Consider the following 27,811-nt stretch of genomic DNA (forward strand, 5'->3'; position numbering starts at 1 on the left):
TTATTTTACATTTTATACAACTTCCTCGAAAATTTATCTATTTTGAATGGGTACAATATTTTCTTTTCAGTTTGGAACGCTTCATCATTTAGAAAACTCATTTTATTTTACTCAAAAAAACTTTATAGTTTCAGCTCAAACTGGAAAAATTTTATAAAACTTTTTTGAAAAAAAATAAAGAGGAATTTCACACTATTTGTACATTTTTTTGCCCACTTAGGTGGATTGAGGTGATGAAATGTTGTCACTGCAGTGGTAAATTCGAAATCTACAAAACATGGATAGTTTGGCAGAATTATTTTCATCATTAAATCTTTATGGTGATAATCACCAAGACGATCAAGTAATCGAAGCAAAATGTATGCAAATGTGTCCGTCAAAAGAAATGCTGTTTCGAGAGAAAAATGGTCTGCTACATAGAATGGAATTGATTAATCCAAACGAATGGTCATTGTATCAGAAGAATAGAAAAAACAATGATCGTCGAAAAATATCATTTACTAATGCTCAAAAATCAGTGAAACAATATCAACGTTCAAGTGCTGGAAAAGAAATTGTTATATCAGAAAACATTCGTCCCACTTTTGTTTTGAAAAAAACTGTTGATTATCTTATCAACGATTGTTTCTATACAAAATTCTTCAATTGTGACAATAATGAATCGAATATTCGGGAACAGTTTGGTATTTATTATGATTTTGTTTTTGATAGATTAAGATCTGTTCGTCAAGATATAATCATTCAACGAGGTTTCGATTCCAATTGTCTTTACATATTAGAACGTTGTATTGAATTTTATATTTATTCTCATTTTGTTTGGATTCATATTAGCCAATCCTCATCAATAGCGACAAATAATAGATATTTTGACGCTCATCTTAATGAAACTCATTTTAAAGATTGTCTTTATCTATTGATTGTTTACTATGATCATTTTGACAAAATATTATGTTCTCGTTGGCGATGTTGTTTTGAAATGATTTATTTGTTATATAATCTTCGTCCAGAATTTGAAAATCATACTTTTAATCGTTATCGTAAATTAAGACTTGATAAAAATTTAAATCAAATGTTAAAACTTGAACAATTCAAAATAATCAAAAATTTTATTTATAACTATCTAATTGGTAATCATATACAAATTCTTCGTAAAATCATTATGTTACAAAGTAAATATAAACTTTTTTGTTGTTCATTTTTTATCACAAATCTTCCATATCATCATTTGGAATTGTTGAAATCTATTTCATTGGCTTATCGTTCGCCTACTACACGATTACCATTGTCGATATTAACAGAATGGTTTTGTCCAACAACTACAACAACACAAGATTACAATGAAAATGTTGTTTTTGTTGAAAATCTTTTTCGCAGATATGAAATTCCAATCGAATTGAAACGTGTAGATTATTTTGATTGTGATGAGAAGAAAATCCACGATAATGATGAACGATTTGTTGTTATAAATAAAAAATTTGTCAACATTACTGAATGGACACAATCAACACAACGGCCACTAAAATGGTTAACTGTTAATTCATTACCAGATTGTTATAAAAAAATTTTACAATAAAAAGGTTCTTCAAATGTTTCTATCCTTTTTTTGATGTTTAATTTGATTAAAATTTTTTCGTTATGTAAATAAAAAGAGTTTTTTTCTGTCAAATTTTTGTATGAAAAGTTTTTTTTTAAAAAAAGAAAATTCGTTGCATTTGTCATCACATTAGTACCATGACTGTGACCAATCAAAATAATACGAATATCCTTAGGGCTAATCATATTAGAATTATGAAAACCACAACTGATTAAAAGAATGGAAAAATTTTCAATGTTGTGACCTCATCAAACAAATGTTGGCAGCTTCTAAAAACCTATGGTCTGTTTTGTCAACTTGTTGCATATTCGAAAATAGTCATAATTGCGTCAAACTTTTATAATTATACTTATGTGGATAAAAATAAGTGAGAACATATGACACGGATACGCGCGTCAAACAAAAATTGATGGTCAACCAGATGATGATCATAATTATCATTGACTACGATGGTTTAGTCAAATTGTTAGATTTCGAACCCCAACCAAATGGTTATGATGATTTTCAAATTGAAAATCGAAAAGAAAAAGAAAAAAAGAGAGAGAGGGGGAGATGGAAAACAATTTCTTGTGAAAAGAGACACTAAACACGTGCCAAAATTTTTCAATAACCATCAAAATAATGGATTTATATTATAGGGGTTTCACACTAGCAGCAATGTGAATGAAATATTTCAAATGCAATATTTCAGTCCATTTCAACCTTATGGGCTGAAATATTTTCGTGTATATATTTCATGAAATATTGCTGTAGTGTGAAACCCCTATTACCGAAAACAGAAATATAAACATTTTTCTCTGAATGTAAATGTTTCTGAATGTTTTTCCATCATTTTCATTCGATCCACAGTAATTCACAGTATTTGAAAAACAAACAAACAAAAATCCCGATCATAATGATGATGATCATCATCATCATTATAAGCATGTTTTATTTGTCTTTATTATGATCGGATATTTGTCTATTTGCTTGTATGTAAATACTGTTTTAGTGGGATGATCAATTTGTTTCAATCCATCCAATATATACATAGTAATAGACACACAAAGACACAAGACAAGACAATATTGAAATTTAACCAAATAATTCGACTCCTCCTCCTCCTCTTTTCTTCATTACTTCGTAACTATATTCAACAATTTTTTGTTTTTGCTATAAAGTTGGCCATTGACTGGATATAATAATTGTAAATTTTTAAATGTTTTTTGTTTGGTTATGATCATTCATTTTTTCAAAAAAAAAGAAATTATCCCAAATGATTATTGGATTCATTAGTCGATTTTGATCATTAGTTTTTGGTTATATTATGCCATGAATGTGATCATATAATTAGACTAATTAGATTTAATAATCATCATCATCATCATCATAATCATTATATGACAAATTGATTTTTTTTACACACACACACAGTTTTTCATCATAGTGAACCAAAAAAAAACACATTTGTTTTTAGTTAGAGAAAAAAAAAGAATTCTTGTTGGTGTCAACAAGTTAGTGTCATCAGTGAACATAAGTGAAAAACCAATTTTTTTTTCATTCGACCAAATCGATTATATAAAAAGAAAAATTCATTTCAAAAGATTTATTCATTTCATTTGTTTTTTTGGGATTCGATAAAAGTAAGTAAGTAATGTTTGTTTGTTTGTTTGTTTTTGAAATTTGTTTTTTGAGTTTTGGAGATTGAAATGTTATTGAAAAATTTTTTTTTTCAAATTAAAATTTTTTAAAATTTAATTGAATTGAAAATGTTTGCGATTAAATATTTGAATCGGATAGGATTTCAATTAGTTAGTTATATGAAAAGAAAGAAAGAAAAGAATTTGAAAATGTATCGACGATCATGATGATGATTTTTTTTCGAAAAGATTTTTTCCATTGAAAACATTTTTAAATGATTTTTTTTGTTGTTGTCGAAATATTTAGATCAAATGATTAAAAAAATGGTTGACATGAATAATAACATTCATATCGATAAAGATCGTCAATCAAAATCAAAAATATTGAACTTTGCTATGGAAAATATTCTTTCATCATGTTCGAATGATTTGAAAACGAAAATCAAAAATCGAGAGGATTCTTCTTCGTCGTCGTCATCACCGCTATGTTTAAATAATACGGCTTCCGAAACGGATTTGAACGCAAAAAACCAAAACCACAACGAAGATATTATTAATCAGCATCAAATAAGCGAAAATTATTCTCCTGATAAATCAACAATCCAAATGCAAACAATTAATTCAATGATAGGTGGATATGGTGAATCATCCGGATATTTTACAACATCATTTCCCATTGATCCATTAATACATTCATCATTGACGAATACAAATTATTCAATTCCTGGAATACATGGCTCTACTTCTTCATCAACATCAACATCTTCTTCATCATCAACATCATCACCTTTTGATTATATAATTCCACATTTGTTTTTCAACCAAGAGCAAATCAATTGGATGCGTAATCAATATCAACAATTTTTACCACAACCATCAACAACAACAACAACAACAACAAATTCAATTAATGAAAATATTGATCAATTAACCTATTGGAATTGTTTAAAAGATCGATATCAATATTTATTATCAACATCATCATCAACATCGAATGTTTTGAATAATGATCAAATTTTGTCACAACCTATGATTTTGAATGAATCATCGAATTCAGCAGTAAAACAACAACAACATTCAACTAAATCATCATCATCAATAGCTAATAATCAACAACAACAACAACAACAAATCCGTAATAATAAAAATGATAAACGTAAACGAACTTGGTCAAGAGCAGTATTTTCAACAAATCAACGTCGTAATCTTGAACGTAGATTTGCTATACAAAAATATATTACTAAACCGGATCGTCATCGTTTGGCTGAAGAATTAAATCTAACCGATTCACAAGTTAAAGTTTGGTTTCAGGTTTGTTTTTTTTTTTTTTTTTGGTTCAAATTTCACAACTTTTTTCCTTCATCAAACAAACAAAAAGAAATGTGTATGTCGAATTATGATCGAATCAATTTTGACAAACACACAATAAATGTTCATTTTTTAAGGAAAGTGGGGGACGAAATGATTATATCATAGATTAAGATAAATTGTTATTTTCTAAAATGTTGATTTAGTCATCATAATCATAGTGGATAGTTTATTATTATTATTATTATTCATGGTTAATCATTTACAATTCAATTTAAAAGTCATTCAGTCAAAAATAGTAGTGCAACAAACACACATCAAATGGCTCAATGCTTCGAAAATAATATTTGTTCAATTAATTATTCAATAATTCGAATCCAAGAGAGAGGGAAAAAAGTTTCGGTCGCTTTTCTTTTTGCTTTCCAGGCATCTCTTGATGATTAAGTTATTATTGAGCCAATTTAAACAACCACAACAATAACAATAATCAATTGCTTTTGCCAAATAATTTATTTATTTATGGGAAATAGAAATTCGACAATGTAAATAACGGTGTAACAATAGGGTTTTTTCTTTTCCTCCATCATTCAAAATTGAATGGCTGGAAAATTATGATTTAGCAAATTATCATCACCATTATGGTAATGTTTGTCAATCAATCAATCAATCAATCAATCGATTGATCAATAAGTTTTAAATGTTCAATGTTTAGAAATGTTAAATTTATATATTAATTTTATAAAGTCAGAAACTGAAGGGTTCATTTGAAATACAAATTACAAAAAAAAAAATTACAAAACAAAACAAATTAATGAATAATAATCATTTTATTGCTTTTTTTGTTTTCCAATAAATTATTTATTCTTTTCAAAATAGAATCGTCGAATGAAATGGCGTCATTCATTGAAATTTCAAGCACAATTACAAATTGCCATGAAATCTCGTGAACTACAAAATTTAATGAAACAAAAAAATGGTAAAATGAAAACAATGATGATGGCCATAAATAATAATAACGATCATAATAAATAGTCATCATTCGAAAAACATAAAATGAATGATGAATTTACATCATTGCGTTTCATAACACAAACATATGTTTTATTTTACACAAAAATCTTTTTTTTTGTAAAAATTTTAAAATAAAAATTTACTAATATAAATATGGCTTTCCATAAGCCACAATAAATTGAAATAAAATAATTATTTGTTTACAAATTACAAAATTGAATTTTGTTTGTTTATCTCAATGATATCTTCGATCAGCACCATGATAGTACGTCGAAGAATAATTATTAGTAGATTGATGTGGATATGATAAATTATTATTATTTTCATTCCATCGTTCTGTGCCAATCATTGTATTATTTCCATCATCAAAACGTGACTGAAAATTCAAATGGTTATTTTTTTTTTTAGTAAGATAATTTCATTACAAATCAAAAAAATGGTTCAAATTCATAATCATAAATCCTTTTAATCAAACAACAAAAAAAACTTACCCTTTTTGGTATTCGATTATTTCGGCTTTCAAAATCATCCACATCATCATTATCACAGAAACGTGGTTGTCTTGATGATGCGGATGTTGGTGTTGTTGTTGTCGCTGCTGATACGGATGTGGATGATGAAAAATTCGAATGATGATAATTTTGTATCATTTCATTCGATTGTTGTTGTTGTTGATAATAATCTAATTTTCAAAGAGAAAAAATGATAAATTTTTCAATATAGAATCGTGCATTACTTCTTTATATATACAAATAGAAAAGAAAATCCATGTAAAACAAGAGAAATCATCTTAAAAATCAATCAAGCAAACGAACGAACGATCAATCAATCAATCAATCGATCAATCATTTAAATAATTGGAAACTCTTAAATAATAATAATAATAATCTCAATGTTGCTTTTACCATTTTATTTACCAGTCACTTTTTTCTTTGAAAAAGAATCCATCAAAAAAAAAGAAAAAATCATCTCAACAACAAAACATAAATAGAATAAAATCTCATGAATGTAAAACTAATGTAAACAAGAATAATTTTTTTTTTTGGACATTTCAATTTCAAAAAAATAAAACAAATCTCTTCCCTTCTCTCTCTCAACAAACACACACTTGTGCAAAATGGTTTTAATTTTCATTTGCTTCAGCTGAACATCGAAATTCGGGTGCAATTTGCCCAATAATAAAAAAAAGATATCGATCTCGCTCTTGTTATTTTACACTTTTTTCCATTTCAATTTTTCCATTCCGAAAAATTCAAACGAAATCAAAGAATAAACAAATGTCATTTTTCAACAACAAGAAAAAAAACACACACTCAAACATACACCACACACTAAATACAATAATGAACAGAAAGAATAAAGAAAAAAAATAGCATTAGCAATATTATAAGAAAGAAAAACATTTGAATCATCATAATCTTCAAAAACATTTCATTTTCTCAAACAGATATATAATAACACATCTGCCATCAAAAAAAAATTTTAGTAGACAACAACAACCAAAACAACAAAATTTGCAATATATGCATTCAGCGCAAATAAATCAATCACATACACACACACATACAGAGAGAGAAAATCGATGAACAAACATAATGCCTTCTTCTTCTTCTTCACTATTTTAACATTAACTAAAAAGAATTTTGTAATAAAATATACAAAAATAATAATACGAATGAATAAAGAATTATCAATCAAAAAAAAAAAATGTATACATTAATAACAAGCGCTAATTGATCATTATTGATTAAATTAAATTTATATTAGCGCTTTTTTTTCTAATGAAAAGCCAAAAATAAAAACAATAGATTCTTCCTTTTCCAATTATAGTCGTCAATTATTAGTAAACAATAATAATAATAATAAAATGAAAAGAATAATGTAAACATTGGAAACATTTTTAAAATTATGCTAGACTCATCTAAATAAATTCACAAATTCATATGATTAAGAAAATTTTTTTTGTTTTGTTTTGTTTTTACTAACCTGATGAAGAGAATGATGACGTTGCCTGACTAGGAGAATTATCCATCCATTTTGAATAAGGATTTGGTGGTGTAGATTGATTTGGAATCTATTTATGGGCATTGTGTAAAATATAAGAATGAAAAATGTAGTTAAAAAAAATCCATACCCTTATTTTGATTAGATCATTATCTTCTGCTATGATTCTTGTTGATGAAGATTCAATAATTTCGGAATGTTTTTCTACCAATGGAAATGCATTTACACGAAGATAATCATCGGGAAGTATTTGCCATTCACTATAAAGAGATCTAATTTCAGCCAATGAACGTCCATGTTGATTATGTTTATAACAATAAGCAATAATCTCTTCACTATCAACACAATAATTTAATAATCGTCGTACGATAGCTTCCATTTCGATTACATAAGGAATATAATTGTTTTCAATGGCACATGCATAAAAATGACGAACATCATTGATGGCCGAATTTACTGAATCAAGTATAATAAAATTATAAGAACCTTGAGTTGTAATTTCACGAAAATCTTTAAACAACATATATTTAAATTGAACTTCTTTGTCTGGATCAAAATCATAGGTTTTTACACGAAATGATCCGTTATCATTGCGGAACCGTTCATGATCACGATCATCATGTTCATTAAGATAATAATTGTCCATACTTAAAAAGCGTATTTTAGTCAGTTGAGAATTGCTTTCTTCTCTTTCTTTAATTAATCGTGCTAGATGAGTTTTTCCCGATCCGGGTAAGCCACGAATAATGAACACAATTCTGGATGGACGATATGATCGACCTGGAAAATCAAGCAAATCTTTTATGGATAATGGTTCTTCAGAATATTTTCTTGGTAATGTAAAAAAATTCGGATTTTCATATGAATGTGAAAGTTTTGGTGATTCAAATTCTTGAAGACTTTTTTGTTCATTTCGGATGAAACTGTTCATATCTTGAACAGAAAATGACGAAATCGGTTTATCATTTTTAGAATATGTATTTGATATTGGTGATGATGTTTGAGAAGGCAAACTGCTTTTTGGGTCAAAAATAGGCTGTGTTCCTGGCATATAATATGAAGTAGATGGTGCCGACATTGAAACAACAGGTTTGGGTATTATTGGAGTAGACGGTGCCGGTAACATTGAAGAAGGTTTCGGCAATATTGATGCCGGTTTTGGCAATATTGAAGTAGACGGCGGTTTGGGTAATGTTGAAGAAATCGGCGCAGACAATAATAAAGCAGGCGGTTTGGGCAATAAATTTGAAGGTCTATTACCGATTATCGGTGTTTTATTTCGATTCCGGTCATTATCGTTGCTTACGATTGGAACTTGAATATTATTAGTTCGAGGCTGATCTTTCGAATTGGATGAGACTGTAGCTGTTAACTTCGTTGTTGCTTCGATTGTTGGAATATTGGTCGCTAAACTTACCGTATCATCATTAGTTTTATTATCAATTTTATTAATCTTTATATCATTAGTAACTTTACGTTGACCAGGATGAGTGATTTGAATTTTGATTGTTTGAATTTGATCAAATGGTTCAGGTTTTAATGAATATTGTGGATTTATTTTTTTCTGTGACAAGTCTGACGAATCATTATGTCGTGTCGGTCTTGACAAAGAAGTCGAAGAACTGGACACTGGAATCGGTTTAGAGCTTGTATGAACAGAAATTGGATTCGATTTTGAAGTTGAAACATTAGATGACAATGTATTCGATTTTTGTATAGGATTTATTGCCGATGGAGATTCTTTTATTGGTGACTGTTTAATTGGAACAGGTTCCGATTTGATATCATGATGTTGTGCTTTATATTCAAAAGATTTAGATCTGGCTAATGAAATCAAATTATCAATGAACATCATTTCATTGCGAACAAAAGCAAAATCATTCAATGATTTTGTGAATCTTTTATTCTCCAACATAAACAATGAATTTCGATTCATTTTTTCTTGATAATTCAAAGCACTTTGAACTGATGGCTTATATTTTTCTGAAAATTTATCGATTTTAGCCAACTCATAATCATTCTCGGATGAAATCGATGATGTCAAAGATTTTCGATCATCAAAGGAAACTATACGATTGTCGGATGAATTAAGAGAATTTTGATCGGTTTCTGGCATCGAAGATGTTGGCAAAGGTTGACTTTGGCTTTCTTGTTGCACACGTGACAAATCAATCGATTCGGTATTGGATGGTTTAACTGCTTCCATTGATGTTGAAGTTATTGATTGTTGAACAATATCTGGAACATTGTTACGAACTTTTTGATAAAATTTATTCAATCTTTCTTCTTGCAAAAGAAATGTTTGATTACGACGTGCAAGCAAATTTTCTTTCCAACTATTCCATAGATTAAAATTTTGTAATGCTTCAGCATTCATTGTTGATGATGTTTGTGACATTTTGTTGAATTCTTTTTGAAAATTTTGAAAATGTATTTGTAATTCAACAGCTTCTTCAAGCATAGTTTCTACTTGTTTGCGATCATTTGCCAACAAACGTAAATGCCAATCTTTTTCACGTCCATTTTTGTAAAGTAGTTCTTCTTTAAATGCTTGACGATCAAATTCTTTTGAAGAATTATTTGAACTATTAGTGTTTGTAGTAGATGTAATTGCGTTTTGATTTTGAGCAGTATTTTGCGATTGTTGTTGTTGTTTTGGATCTTTGGGTGGATTAACCATTGATACTTGATTAGTTGAAATTGGATGTGAAAACATTGGATATGGTTGAATAGGAGGATTAACAGGAGCAGGCATATAACCAGGTGTTCCAGTATAAGGATAACCTGCTTGTAAAAAAGAATTATAGTTGTATACAGATGGATAATTTATAAAATGTGGTGGTTGAACACCCATCATAAATGGCCTGGCTCCAGGATATAATGGAATTCCAGTATTAGGAACAAAACCACTTGGAGGATTTATTTTATTGGGTGTTGGATTCATAATGTTGAAAAATGACTTGAAAATTTTTTTTTCAAATCAATAATTTTAATTACAAAAAAAAACAAAAGATTAAAATGGAAAAAAAAATTCGAGTGCGAATTCTGATTTTGGAAAATTTTAAGAAAAAACAAAGCCTTTTAGCCGAGTATACGAATACTATCGCGATACAATCGATGTTTTGAGAATACCGGGAAATTTTTCTTATTTCAAAAAAAAAAAATTTGATTCTTCATTTTCAAAATAATTATTAATTTTGAACTTGAAACTTGAAAAAAAATTTCCCGGAGTTTTTTCTCATATAAATCAAGAAAAACAATTTCAATTGATCATTTTACTGATATTGATATTTGTTTTGTTTTTTTGCTTTTTTGTCATTTACTTAGCTTCGCAAAATGAAGCTCTGTGAATTCTTATGGATCTTTGGATCCTTTTGTTTAATTTTATTACAATTATATTCATGTCAAAGTTATTTTACTGAAAAACAAAAGCAGATAATTATTCAACAACATAAACAACGTCTTGCACAAGAAGCAATGAAAATGTTTGAAAATCAATTTCAAATGGATCCAATCAATACGAACAATAAACAACAATCGGCTGCAATGTTCAATCAGATGATCAATTATAAAGGCTTGTATGAAAATTTAGATATAAGAAATGTATCGTTGCGATTGATTTCAGATAAATTTATCAACGAAAATCAACCATTGATCGGTTTAGATTATAAACGTCATCATAATCATCATTATTTGGTGTATTTTTTCAATCATAGTTTCATTGTAACAACATTTCATCTGGATCATTTCCAAAATTTAGTATATGATAAAGATTCTTCAATGAATAACCGGATTAAAGTGTCAGGACAATTGATACAGATGAAATTCTATCGTCAATATGATAGTGATCAACTCTTTTTAGCTGCTTTGATTTTTAATGGTCTTTATGAAATACGTTTATATGAAGTTCAAGATGGTGCCCGAATAATCGATAAAGAATTATTGCATACATTTAAAATTCATGAACGTGTTGTTGCTATCGATATTATTCATTTTGATCAAAATAAATATCGTATTGTTACATTGATTGATTCTGGTTGGAAACAATTGGATGAATTTCAATTAGAAATTCATGCCAATGATGATAAAAATGATAATCCGGTAATTTGTTTGACAGCACAAAATGCATTACATATCCGTACATTACGTATTCAGACACAAGGTTTTATTGTTGTTTCGAATACAACACATTGGGCTGTTTATCGTTATCATGATCGAATGACCGAAATGGTTAATTTTTTTCGAATGCAATATTTTATTCGTGATGTCCAATTATTTTCGAATGGTCATCGTTATTATGTTGGTATTGCTACTCATAACGAACAATATATCTATCAATGGAAAGATGGTAAACAAGGTTTGTTTTGATTAATCTTTTCTTTTATTTTCTTTTTTGAAACTTTTAAGATTTTTTTTTCGCCAAAAGGTTTTCAAGGTGTAGCTCGTATGCGTTTGCCCATTGTTTACAAAATGAATTCAATAACATTAAGCTATTCACGTGAAGATAATTTTTTCTATTTTGATCAATTAAATCAAGATATTATCAGAATTTATGGTTATGATATAACTAATTCAGCATTTTTATTATTACGAACATTGTCTAAATCAAAAGATTTAAAAATGTCATCGAATGTTGTTTTCCATCCAATCTATTCTGTTAGTTTTTATGATCGTAATTTTGCATTCGAATTAAAACTAACAACAAAATCGGAATTATATTTTTTCACTTATGAAACATTGATTTCACATTCTGGTGGGAAAAATACGAGAAAAACATCCGAATCAAATTTGTACAATCTTCAACGTTATAATAAACAATTATATGAAAGGAAAATTGAACAAATGACAAAAAAAGTTTTTCAATTAGATCAACAACAAACCATATCGAAATTAGCCGTTAATCTAACATTCAATTTTAATGTAACATTTCGTGCTAATGTTCGTGTTAAACGTTATCAAATCAATGATGCTAAAATGGCTAAAAAAATTTATATAAATCGTCGAGATTATGCAATGAATGAATTAAATATTGCTTCGAATATTATTAAAAAACATCTGCAACATATTGTTTATCGAATGGATCGTTTGAAACAAAAACTTGCAAATGATGTTGTTTATCGAAATCAAAATGTAAATATTATCGGTCAAAAACATTTTATGAAAAGTTTTTCGGCAAGAAAAATCTATACAAAACAAGCATTCGTAACAACATATAATGGAAAATCAATCGATGAAATTATGTCAAACATTTACCGGATTGGTAAACATAATGGTCGACGAATAAGTGGACGTAAATTTTTTACATCTAATTTTTGGGCCGATAAATCCATTTCAATAAACAATGTAAATAATGTTGATTTCAGTGATTTCTTATACACTGATCTTGATCAAGATGTTTATGCTAATTATTGGTATCCGAATCAAATTTATGTTGATAATTTATTAATTTCAAATTTTATCGCATCAAATATTTCATTATCCGAAGCTATTTTCATTAATCAAGATGATTATCAACAAATAATGATTCGTAATAAACTTGTATTCGATTCGATCAGTGTTGATAATCTTTATGTCGATACTATCGATAATATTCGAATCGTAGATTTTCCAAAACAAGTTCTAACAAAACATCATTCTGGTTATCTTCAACAAGTAAAAATTCCTACAAAAATAGATAGATTAAAAGTTAAAAGTGATATTTTTGTCAATTTTATAAACGAACAAAATACAACCGATTTGTTTGGCAATATTATTCGACGTAATCAAAACATTCGATTTATATCGCCAGTTCAAATTCTTTCCGATGTAACAATGAATTTTATCAATGTTCAGGGTGAAATTAATGATGTTCGTATTCCGGATGATTTGGTTGATCGTCATTCCGAACAGGTAGGTTTTAAATTGTTCTTTTTTTAAACATGCATAGTATCTGGTTTTTTCCCCTTCCTAAAGATCATTCACGGTGTTAAAAGATTTTCTTCAATCAATGTGGACAATATAAATGTAACTTATTTGAATCATTTACAAATTCCTGTTGATATTGTTACATTAACTGGTGATAATGAAATTATTGAACGAGATTTACAAATTGATCGTCTTATAGTGAATGGAAATCTTCATGTAAATGGTTTATTTGATGGTGTAAATCTAACACATTTAGATCGACGTTATCTGGATTCATTTAAAAATGTTTATCAAAATTTAACATTTTCAAGTCCAGTGAATGTAACAAAATTGACCGTAATATCTGAACGAATTAATGATATTGATTCATTGGATCAACTTTATTCGAATGTTTATTTCAAATCGGAACGTTCATTGAAAATTTCAAGTGCTAAAACTATTGATAATATTTTTCGATGTAATGCTCTACATGCTAATATTGTCAATTCGAATTCCGTACAAGATTTTGTTACTTTACATCAACCGAAACATTTTTCGAATAAAGTTATATTTAAAAATGGTACCTATTTTGATCATATCAAACTCAACAATAAAATCGATAATGTTTTGGTTGACGATTTGATTAACGATGTTGTTACATTGACCGGATTCCAGACGTTGAATGGAGATAAAAAATTTCTGAATGAAATACGAATATCTGGTCATTTGAAAATTGATGGAAAAATTAATGATCAATTTTCACCCGAAAATTGGCTTCGTTATTCAACAATGCAAAATATTAGTTCACCGATTAATTTTGTAGCACCAATTTATTGTGGAATGCTGATCATAGATGGCAATATTGAAACTGAAACTGTAAACGGTGAAAATTTAAAAGAAAAAACATCCAATTTATTAATGTTAAATCAACCGATTAGTTTGAATGCTTTTGTTCATTGTATAAATTGTTCGGCTTCAAATATTCAGACAACCTTTATAAATGGTAAAAATTTTATAGAATTTTCCGAAAATTATCTTTCGAAATCAAAATATCAAGTGATTAATGGTTCAAAAAATTTTATCGCTTTACAAAGATTTCGTAATATCCGTAGTACGAAAACTGTTGCCGGAATCGATTTAAAAACATTAAAATATCAAGCTATAACTAATAATGGTTATAATATTATTACTAGGCCGGTTATTATTCATGGAAATTTGACCATCCAACAAGGACAGCTTTTCGTTCGACAATGGAATGGAATAAATTTTGAAAGTTTCATTCATGAATTAGTACTTCGAAATATTAATGAAAAAATTCAAATTCAAGGTGATATTATTTATTATGGTAATGTTGATTTAATGGCCGATATTCATGTTTACAAGTTGAATAATTACGTACCTGAAAATGTTATAATGACAAACAATAGAAATTATACAATTTATAATAATGTTAGATTTAATGAAAGATTAATTGCATCAAAAAACCTTACAGTAGTGGGTGTAATTAATTTAGTTAATCTTACTGAATTGAATGCAAATGTTTTGAAAAAAAATCATCATGGTGAATTGATTGTTGAAAATAATCATAATGATGTAATTAATTTTGTCGATTCGATTAAAATTGACGAAATTATTATCGAAGGTAATGTTGATAATCAAACAATCAATAAAGATTCGATTCTAATGTCAAATGGTGAACAAAATATTAAAAAATTAATCATCGATGGTGGGCAATGGTTTAATAAAAGTATAAATATTCTATCGAATATTAATCATTTGGATAAAGATTATTTGAAGAAAATTATTCTGATTAATTCACCTGAAGAACAACATATTGATTATCATAAAACATTTGCTAAAATTAATGTCAATGAAATTTATCATGAAAATGGTTTAATTAATTTCAATGTAATCAATTCGATTGATATAAATCATTTCAATTCTACTGCATTGTATTCGGATAATAATCAAATTATCAAAAATTATCCATATATAAAATTTTCGAACAACATAACTGTAAACAATCCACGATTCAAGATTTTAGGATTGATTAATAATGTCGATATTGGTGATGTTGTACGATTGGATAGTCAAAGACAAATTATTACTGGTAAAAAAATTTTCGATTCAATTGTTTTCAATGAAAATATTGATGTAGATGGATATTTAAATGCACAATTAGATATACCAAAATTGTCTAAACAAATGTTATTAGTATATGGTAATCAACATATTAAAACACCAATAACATTTGTAGCACCAGTTTTTCTAATGAATAATAATAGTGTTGATTTATTAAATCAATATCATCCCGGTGATTTGATTACTCTTTACGGTGATAAAATAACCAATGGTCCAGCGTTGAATTTCAATAATGTTATTGCTAAAAAAGTTTATGTACAAAATCATCTGGTTAACAATGTAAATTTAACCGATATCTATCAACATGGATTTATGGCCGAATCGTTGGAACAAGATGAACAAATTTTTGGTTTTCTTTCCATTGATAAAGCACAATTTATTGAAAATATTACTGTTGATAAACATTTAAATGATTTGGATTTAAGTAAAACAATTGAATCAATTGAATCAAAATTTGATTCAAAAATCGATGCACAAAAAATGACACAAAAATTATATGAATATCAATTATTTATGAATGAACATAAATATTATTATGAACAATCCAATTTGGAAATTGATTATTTTCATCAAACAAATCAAATGTCATCAATATTAAATGATTGGACAATGGAATCGCTTGATTTTCAACAACGTTTTAAAGTGTTTAATGTTTCTGTTACAGCAAATCTTTTCAATAGTTTATATGAACGTAAACATTTATTATGGCAATCGATTATTGTAAGACATAGGATTTTCGTTGCTGAATTATGGCCTGCAAAACAATCTGTTCAGCTATTTCGATTGATCAGTTTTGAACCAAATAATGGACAATCATTGATTATTTTGGAAAAAAATCTTAAATCAGGTTAGTAAAAAGAAACATTTGTCATGGCTAATTAACATAACCCCTTAACTGTTTTTTATTTCAAAAGGATCAAAACCATTCTTGTTCACGATGGATCATTTTATCTATGTTATTTATTTTGATTCTAATCATCATATTGATGATTGTTATGAAAATTATGAAACCAAATTATTTCGTTTAGATATTGATTATAATAGATCAAATCAGACACATGTTTTTATACAGAATTTTCAGTTAGAAAAAATTTCCAATATTGGCCATTATATTCAACATGAAACTACTTTATATAATGTTCATTATCTTGTTTTTAATATAATCAATATTGATCCAATGATTCGTATTTATCAACGGATAAAAAATGATTGTCATTTTCGTTTATTTCAAACAATTCCATTGGCTGAACCTGTACATTCGATTTCATTGTTCAGTATGGGCATAACCAATTCATTGATGGAACCATTTATGATTTTAATGAGCGATTCATATTTATACATCTGGAAACAGGAAGGCATACAAGGATTCATTAAAAATTGGACGATCATCATTAAAGGTTCCGGACATCAAACATCAAATCGCCGGGTCCAGCCTTTTATCTATTCGAAAAATCGATTATTGTTACGTATACAGATTACAGCATGCGATGATGAAATTGTTAAAAATTCTTACCTTGAAGCACGTTTCAATCCACAATTTCAAACTGATTATACTAATCTCATTTTGTTTCAACATGATTCAGTTTAAACATTTTTATAATTCTTTCAATTGAATAAACTTTTTGTTATTCTATTTTGCAAACATTTTTTTCAATATTTCCATTCGTCAATCGGCTAGATAAATAATTCCTCAGACTGTTACGATACCAGATACGTCGTAATTTTGATATATTAACATATTCAGCCATTGTTAAAAGTTTAAGATTATCATCATTCATATTTTGATTTTGATCATCATTTGAATTTGATAATAATCTAATTTTTTCATCAACTGACTGGTTTGATGATATCGATTCGGATGAATCAGAAGAATCATATGAATCACATGAATCATTTTTATCAATAAATTTTTCTTCATTTTGTATAGTGAATCTTTTTGGACAAATTAACAAATGTAATTGAAAACGATTATTTGGAACCATATGTTTTGGATCGTGTGGACAAATTTTCCAAAAACCCATTGTAAATGACAAAACAAAAAAAAAAAAAATCGAACGCAATGCAAAAGAACAGCCTGTCAAATTATCCGCTAAAATTTTTTTTTTTTTGTAATTTTATTTATGTAAGGTCTGCACACATATATTGTAAACATCAAAATGAGTAATTTGTTTTTGAAATTAAATTATTATTTCTTTGTATTTTTTTTTTGCATTATCATCATCATTTGAATAATAATGGTAAGCATATTGAAACAATATATTAAAAAATTTATATAAATCTGTATTTATTTTATATTTTTTGCATTACATATATTGGATGAGATTATTTTGCCAGAAGCTTCAACCAAAAAAAAAAAAAAAAAAAAAAAGTTTCGAAAATTTAAATTGATTTTCTTTGAAAATTCAACTATTTTATGAATCTTAAACCTCCTACACACTTGTGAATATTAACATTCAATGGAAATCAATCAGCTCAACAAATAATAATAATCATTTTGGTTTTGACAATAATCTTTTTTGTCGTTGTTTCTTTTCAATAAAGAAGCCAAATAAATTCTTTACGAAATTGATTTTTAGACGAATGGAATAGAATTTCACAACCATAAGTTTTTTGTAATCTGGATCAGATAATCGAATCCATTTGATCGATCAAATGATTAAAGAATATTAATTGTTGCATAAGAGAAAAATTTTTTCGCAAAATTTCAATCAAAAAAGATTGATATCAAAAAAAAGAAAAAAAATGAAAATCAAATTTACAACAACGAAGCAAATTTGAATCAAATATGAGTTTTTAATGATCAAATCATGAAAAATCAAAAAGTCGAATCATTATTTTAACCAAAAAAAAAATCTTCATTTTTGTTTCAACAACTTTTTTTTTGTTGAAATAACTGGGAAAAAAGAAGACAAAATTCGTGGAATTTGTCATTTTTTTTGATGAAAAATAAAAATAACTTTAATGAGAAAAATATTACAATCGATAATCAGACCAAACAAAGAAAATCCCTCCATAATCATCGTCATCATCATTTATAATCATAGTCATCATCGTCAATAATTCATATTTCTTTTCTTTTCACAATTTGCTCAAGTTCAAAGTAAGTATTTATAAAAATTCTTTTGTCTAAGCCGTTGTTGTTTTGAATGTCAATCGATTGATGTTGTTGTTGTTGATTGAATCACAATCGATTGATTTTTTTTCTGTTTGTTTTGTAATTCAGGTATTTCACACATCATCATCATCATCATCCATCACCATCATTGATCATGAGTTCGATCGAATGTTTCGTAACCGTTAAAATGATTCGAAAGCCCAAATGTTGTTATTGTTGATGTTGTTGTTTTTCCAACTAACTACACACACACTACGTCAATAAAACTTGAGATTAATTTTTTTTCCCTTCGGATGTGTGGATTATAATTTTAACCTTGTTGCTGTTGTGTTATTCATTGACAGAAAACAATTGTAAACATCAATAATAATAATAAAACTCGAAAGTCAAATCATTTTGGGAAATAATCAGCTTTTTCCCGTGTAAAAAAACAACAACAGTAAATTTGTTTTATAATCAAATTTATGACTGAATTGAAAACGAAAAAAAATGAATGACGTTTTTTTTATTCTGACGATTCCTTTAGGATTTTAACAAATCTTTTCTTTTTGTTTCATCATTTCAGCATCGCTGTATTTCTTTGTTTTCATGTGACCATTCGAAAAATTTTCCATCCATCCATCCAATCCGAAATGATCCAGATGAATGATATAATAAATACAGTTTGATAAATAACAACAAAACAAAAAAACAAGAAAAAAATGAATATTTATGTACAACCGTCGTAATATATGATTTAAATATTATTAGATAAAATCCATTTGGTTGTTTTTTTTCCATTTTTGTTTTGTTTGTATGTTTATGGCATAACATTACTTTTACTTTTACATAACGCCCACACACTTTTTTTTTGCAACCAGCTATGACAGTTTGCCTGTTTTTGTTATTGAATTTTTTTTTTGCTTGCTTTTGCTTTCTTGGCAAATGTTTTTTAGCATTATTAATTGGATACAACGATGATGATGATATAGGGATGAAACAGAGAGAGAGAGAAAACAGAACCAGAACCAGAACCTGAACAAAAAAAAAAAGAAGAAAATTTTAACCATGTTTGATATAATGTGGATGTTGTTCATTGCCAAGTTCAAGTTTATTATTCAATGTATGTTCCACCATCATCATCATCATTAATGAATCTTTCCTTGTTTGTTTGCTTGGATGGTTGGTTGGTTGATGGTGCGTGGGTGTTATATAAGCTTTTATTTGTGATTCATGAGAAAGTTTTGACTGTGTGTGTTGGTGTTGGCGTTACAAGACCAAATAATAATAAGAAAGAAAGCAAAAAAGTTAACCAGAAAAAAATGGCTATTGGCTTTTTGTTGTGTGCAAAGATGATCAATGTTTTTTTTGATGGTGGGCGTTAGTGGAATAACGGTAGCCAATGTCAATGTTGAAAAAAAATAATGAAATTTGTTTTTTTTTTTGTTCAAAATGAAAAATCTTTTCTTTTTTTTGAAAAAAAATATCACAGTTCAAGTTCATGCTACAAGGAAAAAAACCAATTTTGTTTTTTCTTGTATCAGTTTTCAAATCTTTGAATCATTTTTTTTTTCATTATTTACCATTTTCATTTTGGATTTTTTTTCCTTTTTTTCTATCTGGACTCTATGTTTGTTTGTTTGTGTGTTTGTTTGTTTGTTTGTGTTTGTTTCAATTCAATTCGTTTTTGTTTTTCTTCCAACAATCTTTCCCTCTTTCACACGCACACACACACTTGACTTGAATATGACAAATTCATAAGGCCAATTTATGGTTCTCAAAGTTTATTTGGTTTGGTTTGATGTTTTTCTTATTCTGGGTCCTGATGTCCTAATTATTCAACACTGACTAGCCATTTTTCTCATTCTCTCTCTCCCCTAGAATTTATTCAAGATGTGTATGAGTCATACATTTATTATCATCATAATCATGATGAGTCGAATCTGAACCAGTGAAAATTTTTTTGGAATGAAATGAAACAATTGAGCCAAACGGAAAAAAAATCTCTTTTTAGATATGAAAGTTTTTTTTTGGTTTGTAGGACACCGTCATCATCATATGCCGAAAAAAAATCATTCTGGAACAGTTTTTTGGTAAGAATTCTGGTAGATGAAGAGAGAAAGAGAGGCCAACAACCATTTTGAGGCCACGACGCCAGACTATTTCATTTTTGTGTTTCCATTTTTATTATTATTCGAGAAAATTTAGAGATTGTTTGAACAAATAGTGTATGTGTTTGTGTGTGTCTGTATAGACCCATATAACACCGAATTTATTCGGAATCCTGGTTGTCCTACATTTTTTTTGTTTCGGTTCTTTTTTCTTTGATCTTTCATTTCATTTCGTTCTATTTTGTAGATTTTCTGTTGCTGTTGTTGTTCAAGAGAGTGTGTGTATTTCTTTGATTGCTTTTTTTTCATTGCATCTGCTGCTTTTATCATATGATTTGTTTTTTTCGGGTTTTTTCGGGTTAGTTTATCTTATTTGAAAGCAGTTTTGATACAATATTATTTATCTATAGATAGATAGGAAACGTAAATAATAATAAAGTTTTTTAAATCAAATTTCTCTTTCCCTTTCTCTCTCTCTAAATTCAACAATGAATGATAATTCTTTCTTTTTCTTTCTTTCTTTATTACTTTGTTTCTGTTTCAAATGTTTGGGTCAGGTAAATTTATCATAATTTTCTTCTTTTTGATTATTTTCCGTGGAGCACGCGATATTTAATTGTTTTTGGCGTGTTTGTTTGTTTGTTTGCATACTTTGTTTGAATTTAAGCTAAGGAAATTGTCTTATTTCTCTTCTTGACAATGCTTTGTTTTCATATTTGTTTTTAATTTACCTGATTAATTTACCCAACCTTTTTTTTTTTTTGGCTATAAGTACCAATCCAGTACGAATATTAGTCAATTTTGACCTTTGAATCGTTTTCTTTACACCAAAAAAAAAATCATCTATCAAATAATGCGAAATAAAATGGTCGCACACCGCAATCGCTACAAAAGATTATTTTTAGATTTTATTTTTTCCATATAAAATGTTCACAACAAATTCAATCAATAAAATTTCATTGTTTTTACGAAGAAGAAAAATCCAATACGATTTTCATCCGAAAAAAATCACATTTTTTCCGTAAAACTTTTCAATGAAAAACTTTCTGAAGAAGATTTTTTCGAAACTTTCATATAAATTAAAATTTTTATTTTTTATTTTATTTTTTGCTGTATGAAATAAAATTAATTAATTGATTTTTTCGCATTCATTCATTCAATGTTTTTCATTCAATAAGAAAGGAAATATAAAGAGAAAGTAAGTAAGTAAGTAAAACAAACAAAACAGAATGAACAAAACAAAACAAAACAAAAAACAGAATGACAGTGATATTCTTCTTTTTCATTTGCTTCAAATGACAAAGGTTATTCATAATGATGATGTTTGATGATTATAATGATGTTTCAATGATGTTTGACCAGTTTTCTTTTCGGTGGGAAATATTTCCGGAAAATTATCGGTTTTTTCACTCGGTTTTTTTTGCTGTTGTTGTAAAAGGATGTTAACAGGATTCTTTAGTTGTGAAATTTTTTTTAATGATAATGGTACAGGATGTAGTTATTATTTTTTTTCGTAATATACTTAACGGAATGTTGTATAGGATTGATTTTTTTGGATTGTTGTTGTTCAACATGTAGAAATGGCATTTGAGTTTATGTGAGAGAGAGAGAGAGAGAGAGGAAACATATCTTGTAAGAATTTCACACACACACACACACACATCATTTATATCTCGTCAAATCATCATTATGTTTGCCTAAATGATTCTGGTTTCTGGTTTTGTTGTTTGGTTGTTGTCTGATTGTCATTACAGACTCAATTACATTGGAATTTTCAATTTAGAATTTTTCTTCTCAACCAAAATTTACTGTCATTTGATTGTTTGTTTGTTATGTTGTATTCCATTTGTTTATCAAAGGGGAATTTGGATTGTTTGGAAATGAAATGAAATCTTAATCCATCACAGAAGAACCGATGATAATAAGGAAGGTGTGTGTGTGTGTGTATGGTGTGTATTTTGACAAAAATATAGGATAACAAAAACAAAAACGTTGACTTCTTTTTTTTTGTTAATTCAACAGTTTATCATTGGTGGTGATTGGTTCAGAACAACAGATAGGAATGATGATGATGATTATGATTGGAAATGATTGAAAAGTGTATGGTGACAAATATGTGTTTGCTTGTTGTTGTGGTTGGTGGTGTTTGATATTCATTTTGTTTTTTTATACAGTTCTGATTGATGGATTATTTTGTTTGACAAAAAAATCTGATTAGTTGCTGTTTTTATTTGTTTATTGTTTATCATGTCAGGTTAAATAAACTTTCCGTCAGGTTTTTTTTTTATTCATGATTTGTACGTTTATTAATATTGGCCGACATCATTATATCATTATTCGATTGTATATTTCGTTTTGTTTCCATTTTAAGTGAATCTAATTGAGATGTTAATGTATCACGAACCATTCGTTGTTGTTGTTGTTGTTTTGGTAATTGTTTCAATGAATCTTCCTATATTGGATTTTTTTATATAAGAAATGAAACAAAAAAAAACAAAATATAGAAACAAAGTTAGCCAAATAAAAAAAATTTATAGAAATTTCAATGTCAGCCATTCAACCATTCAATGATGATCAACATCTTCATCTTTGATATTTAGATTCTATCTATCTATCTTTATCTATATATTTTCATTTTTTATGTAGTGAATTTTTTTCTTGTGTTTTAAATGTTGTCAAATAAAAAAAAACTTTTTCTGCTGAATAATACACGTATATCAAATTTGTTTTATAGTATAAAAGACACAGACTCAGCAATAAGGGCATCCTGCATCATTTTTTGTTCGTCGGGTAAAGCTTACCGTGCGTGGGCGTCCAGTATTAATAATAATAATGATAGACTTTTTTTTTATTCCTTTTCGTTTCTTTCTTTTTTTCCCTATATTTACCTAATACAATAATCGCGTATATACTTTTTGGGGTTTGTTGTATGTGTTATATAATAATATTTTTTCGTTTTTTTCATTATGATTCGGGTTTGAATTCTAATTTTCTTCTTTCTTCTTTTGCTATGTTGTTGTTGTTGTTGTTGCGCTCCATCAAAACACCAACACACACACACAAACTGGCTGGAATGAAAAAGCATTAATTCTATGATGGTCTTCTATGATGATGATGATGAAGAAGACTAACGAACAACCATTGCCATTACTGAATTTGCAAGAATATATTTTGTTTTTTTGCGTGGGTAGATCCTATTTTCTGTTTTCTATTTGATATATGGATGATGATGATGGCAAAAAAAAGAGAAGAAAAAACCTAGAATTTTATAACCTTGTTATTTCAATGACTATCAATCTCACTCTCTCTTTGTATGTTATTTCAGTTATAGAAAATATTCTTGTATTAAAAAAAAATTGTGTTAATGTCAATGTTAGAATGTTGCTGACATTGACATTGTGGATCATTGTTTTTGACTGTTGTTGTTGTTGTTGTTGTTGGCATTATATGAACCCTCCGGTGGTGGATGTGTTAACAAAAAAAAATTGAAATAAAGGGGATGTCTACAGGAAATTTTTTTTCCGTCATTCAATTATTGAATCCATTCATATATGTAAAAATTCTTTGATTTTATCAATTTGTAAATATCAAACAGAAACAGAAACAGAAAATGAATAGGAAAAAAAACTAATTAATTAGATTATAATTGATTTTTTACACATTTTTTTCATCGTCGTAGAAACAAACAAACGAAAAAAAATGTATTAATTATCTTGAAATCAAAATGGCAAAATTCTTTCAAATTTCGGCAATAGTTGTTATTTTGTATATTTCCCCTTCCATCCATTCATCCATAGGATAATGATGATTTACGAAAAGAGAAATACGCATGTAAACTAATGGATCTAATGGATTTATTGTTTCGGTTTGGGTTCGGTTCGTTTTTTTTCTGGCTCATCCTTTCTATACGATTCTATTCTTGTATTTACTCTTTTTTTTCAAATTACAAACAAAAAAAAACCGATTCTATAAATAGAAACAATGATTTGAAACAATACAATTCGGAATGGAATAGATTCAGTCCATTTTGCTATTAATAATAAAATTATTATCATTATGATGATGATTATAGTTGTTTCATTTCATTTCATTTTTATTGTTTTTGTTTTTGCAACACGAATTTTGAATAGTTTTTTTCCCCATTAATATTTTCTTGACAGAATTCAGATATTTTTTATTTTTATTTTTTGCTTGAATTGGAAATTGAATTAATCGAAATTGAATGTAAAAGGATTTTTCACACACACATCAAAATCATCATCGCCATTTCAAAAATGAAAATTTCCAAAATTTCCAAACTTGCATTAGTTTAGTAGTAAAAGGTTCCGTTTGTCATTAGTGTTTATGTTTTAAATGTTTTTTTCATACATTCATTCATAAAAATGAAAATTTTTTCTTTTATTCGAGGATACTATTCATCACTATATGTGTGTGTATAATTTATTATCTATTAAGCTAAAATCATTTAGTAGTTTTTTAGTAGTTTTTTTGTTGTTTTTGTTGTTTGATAGCCATTGATATGATGCACATGCGGATCACATTCATATTCATTTAATGGAATTTTTCCTTTATCTACGTTTATCTCTATCTATATATTTTAAAACTGAATAAAAAATTCTGTATTGACGTAGTGATCTTTTTTGTATGTGTCCGATGACTATTAAAATGCTCGAAATAGATTTTATTCGATTTTTTTATTCGATTTGAATGTTATGAATTTTCATCTATAAATAAAACTAAACAAGAACAACAACATTTATCAAATTGAATCGGAAAAAGTATTATACTTTCAACAACAACAACAACTTTTTTATTTATTTTTTTTTTCTTTGCTTGCCAATCAATATTTAAGTTATAAGTTTTTATATTGATGGTGGTGATGAAGGTATCTATTATAATCTCAAAAGTGATTTTTAAAAAAACTTAACTAAACTAAACTTTTCGATTTCCGTTATTACTTGGTTTAATGATAATGCAAGCATAATGATTATGATGACCAAATAATGTTTTCTTTCTGTTGTTGTTGGCTTAATTCAATTATTTTCAAGAAAACAAAACAACAACAACAACCGGGGCTATATAGCCATCAATTGTTTGGTTGGTTGTTTGGATGGATGGAAAAAAAATTCATGACGTCAGCTACATCTCAATGTGTTTGTTTGACAAGCTTTTTTTTTCTCTTATTCGGTTTAAATCACGTTCATAGATTATAGAATAGAATATATATCTCATTCAATATTCTGACCTATAGAGAAAACTATAGAAAAAAATTGATGGAGATAGATAGATAGATAGAGAAGAAGAAGACAAAACAAAGTTTTACACAAACATGACGTCAAACGTTATTGTTGTTTATTGGATTGTCTATGTACATGGTGTTAACAGTAGCAATTTTTGAATATAATAAAAAAAAATTATGAATGAAATCAAAATTCATTTTTGATTTTTTTTTACTATAATGATTGTCATTTGAATGAAACATTTTTTTTTTTGAGAAAAAAAAACTTACCTCTGCCAATGTATTTTCTTCCAATTCGGATGGCCATTCATTATTATTATTACCTGTCGATTCTGTTGGTTGATCATTATTATTTTCATTATTATTTTTATTATTTTCAGATGATGGCCGTAACATTGGATATTCTTTTTGGCCATTCATTATCATCATCATTTTTGAATGTTTTAAATTTGATTTTGGTATCGTGTGTTGTGAAAATTTTTTACCCTCTCTTTCTTCTTTCATCATCATTCCACCTGTTCCAGTTGTTGTTTTCATTGTTGTTGATAATGATGATGATGATAATGGTTTTGTTGTTGTTGTTTCAATCTTATTATTATTATCATTCTCATGTTTAATTACTTTTTGTCTTCGTTTATATAATTCTAAATTTTTCATTGTTAATTTATCATTATCATAATTATAAAGATTTTCGATTGGTTTTTCATCATATTCATCAACATTATCATCATCATCATTTGTTTGTCTTAAAATTGGTATTCGATTTGAATCTTGATTTTCAAAATCATTTTGTTGTTGATGTGTTGTTAAATAGTTTGCCAATAATATATTCATTAATGTTGGATTATCGAATATTGTTGTTGTTGTTGTTGTATCATCGAAATTATCAATCGGTTGTTGTTGTTGTTGTTGTTGTCGATAATTCATATATGGATATGGTATCAATGAAGGTTGAATCAAATTTTCCGGATCATAACCTATAGCTTGATCATTATCAACATCACCAAGATAAGTATCATCACCATAATCATTGGCCAATGCAGTCACTTTTGGTAATACAGGTCCATCAAACCAGCTAATATCTTGATGGCCATTATTATTATCATTTATATTACCATCTAATAATGATGTATAAAAATCTGATAACAATCTATTTGTATCTTCTTCTTGATCTAAATCTTGTTGTTTATCAATGAAATTTTGTTGTTGTTGTTGCTGTTGTTGTTGTGATAATAATAAACCCGATAATGGTAATCTTGAAAGGCCGGTAGATAATTTCTGATATTGATTTCGATTTTTATTTGATAATGTTAACAATGGTGATGATAATGATGATGATGGTGGTGGTGTATTTTGCCTTAAAAGATTATTTAATAAATATTCAGCCAATAAATCGTTGGATTCTGGATTCGAATTCCTTGTCGATGTTGTTGTTGTTGTTGTTGCTGTTGATGGCAAAGAATTTATCGATGTTGATGATTTGACTATTGTCATAGCCAAACTAGCTACCAAAAATAATCTAATAATCATTGTTGACATTATCATTGTTTTGTTTGTTTGTTTGTTTCAATTGGAATTTCAAATTCAAATTTTTTTTTATTTTATCAATAAAAATGTTACGCACAAAAACACAATTTTTAAATAACAGGCAAAATGTTATTGCACTAAAAGTTTATGGTATTTCGGTATCTTCAAAAAAAAACACTTCTTTTTTTTTCGTTGTTAACTTGTTCAAAGCAATCAACAAACTGTCTACATTGAAATAAAATGTTGGCGCACTTTATTCTGGACAAATCTTTTGATTCT

General features: G+C 27.5%; 5 protein-coding genes across 5 annotated transcripts; 3 read left to right on the forward strand and 2 right to left on the reverse strand.

Moving 5' to 3' along the window:
- The first annotated feature begins 157 nt into the window (after positions 1–157).
- On the forward strand, positions 158–1,666 carry LOC113791527 (uncharacterized). Its single transcript, XM_027341317.2, has one exon. It carries the CDS (start codon positions 278–280, stop codon positions 1,571–1,573), a length of 1,296 nt encoding a protein of 431 aa, XP_027197118.2. The 5' UTR covers positions 158–277; the 3' UTR covers positions 1,574–1,666.
- Positions 1,080–10,607, reverse strand: LOC113791557 (uncharacterized). Its single transcript, XM_027341347.2, has 4 exons — positions 7,667–10,607; positions 7,519–7,606; positions 6,024–6,214; positions 1,080–5,908 (listed from the first exon to the last, which is right to left on the reverse strand). Exons 1-4 carry the CDS (start codon positions 10,478–10,480, stop codon positions 5,768–5,770), a joined length of 3,234 nt encoding a protein of 1,077 aa, XP_027197148.2. The 5' UTR covers positions 10,481–10,607; the 3' UTR covers positions 1,080–5,767.
- Positions 3,526–5,553, forward strand: LOC113791558 (uncharacterized). Its single transcript, XM_075822201.1, has 2 exons — positions 3,526–4,524; positions 5,398–5,553. The coding sequence occupies exons 1-2, from the start codon at positions 3,526–3,528 to the stop codon at positions 5,551–5,553; spliced, it is 1,155 nt and encodes a 384-aa protein (XP_075678316.1).
- A 203-nt stretch (positions 10,608–10,810) lies between the features above and the next one.
- Positions 10,811–17,203, forward strand: fs(1)N (female sterile (1) Nasrat). Its single transcript, XM_027341350.2, has 4 exons — positions 10,811–11,893; positions 11,963–13,425; positions 13,489–16,408; positions 16,476–17,203. The coding sequence occupies exons 1-4, from the start codon at positions 10,873–10,875 to the stop codon at positions 17,147–17,149; spliced, it is 6,078 nt and encodes a 2,025-aa protein (XP_027197151.2). The 5' UTR covers positions 10,811–10,872; the 3' UTR covers positions 17,150–17,203.
- A 4,631-nt stretch (positions 17,204–21,834) lies between these two features.
- Positions 21,835–27,772, reverse strand: LOC113791571 (uncharacterized). The gene is made up of 2 exons (XM_027341364.2): positions 26,276–27,772; positions 21,835–23,218 (listed from the first exon to the last, which is right to left on the reverse strand). The coding sequence occupies exons 1-2, from the start codon at positions 27,548–27,550 to the stop codon at positions 23,051–23,053; spliced, it is 1,443 nt and encodes a 480-aa protein (XP_027197165.2). The 5' UTR covers positions 27,551–27,772; the 3' UTR covers positions 21,835–23,050.
- Positions 27,773–27,811: the final 39 nt, after the last annotated feature.

The sequence above is a fragment of the Dermatophagoides pteronyssinus genome, unplaced genomic scaffold (assembly GCF_027571235.1).
Source record: "Dermatophagoides pteronyssinus isolate colony J.1.1.1.1 unplaced genomic scaffold, Derpt_VIB-CSIC_2022.12 sq0015, whole genome shotgun sequence".
NCBI lineage: Eukaryota > Metazoa > Arthropoda > Arachnida > Sarcoptiformes > Pyroglyphidae > Dermatophagoides > Dermatophagoides pteronyssinus.

Bases quoted from the DNA above. Each gene is read 5' to 3' on its own strand.
- LOC113791527 (XM_027341317.2), top strand. From the start codon at position 278: ATGGATAGTTTGGCAGAATTATTTTCATCATTAAATCTTTATGGTGAT.
- LOC113791558 (XM_075822201.1), top strand. From the start codon at position 3,526: ATGATTAAAAAAATGGTTGACATGAATAATAACATTCATATCGATAAA. The intron at 4,525-5,397 runs GTTTGTTTTTTT...TTTTCAAAATAG, and splicing joins AAGTTAAAGTTTGGTTTCAG to AATCGTCGAATGAAATGGCG.
- LOC113791557 (XM_027341347.2), bottom strand. From the start codon at position 10,480: ATGAATCCAACACCCAATAAAATAAATCCTCCAAGTGGTTTTGTTCCT. The intron at 7,607-7,666 runs GTATGGATTTTT...GCCCATAAATAG, and splicing joins ATGATCTAATCAAAATAAGG to ATTCCAAATCAATCTACACC. The intron at 6,215-7,518 runs GTTAGTAAAAAC...TTTGAAAATTAG, and splicing joins GTCATCATTCTCTTCATCAG to ATTATTATCAACAACAACAA.
- LOC113791571 (XM_027341364.2), bottom strand. From the start codon at position 27,550: ATGATAATGTCAACAATGATTATTAGATTATTTTTGGTAGCTAGTTTG. The intron at 23,219-26,275 runs GTAAGTTTTTTT...AATCCAATATAG, and splicing joins AAGAAAATACATTGGCAGAG to GAAGATTCATTGAAACAATT.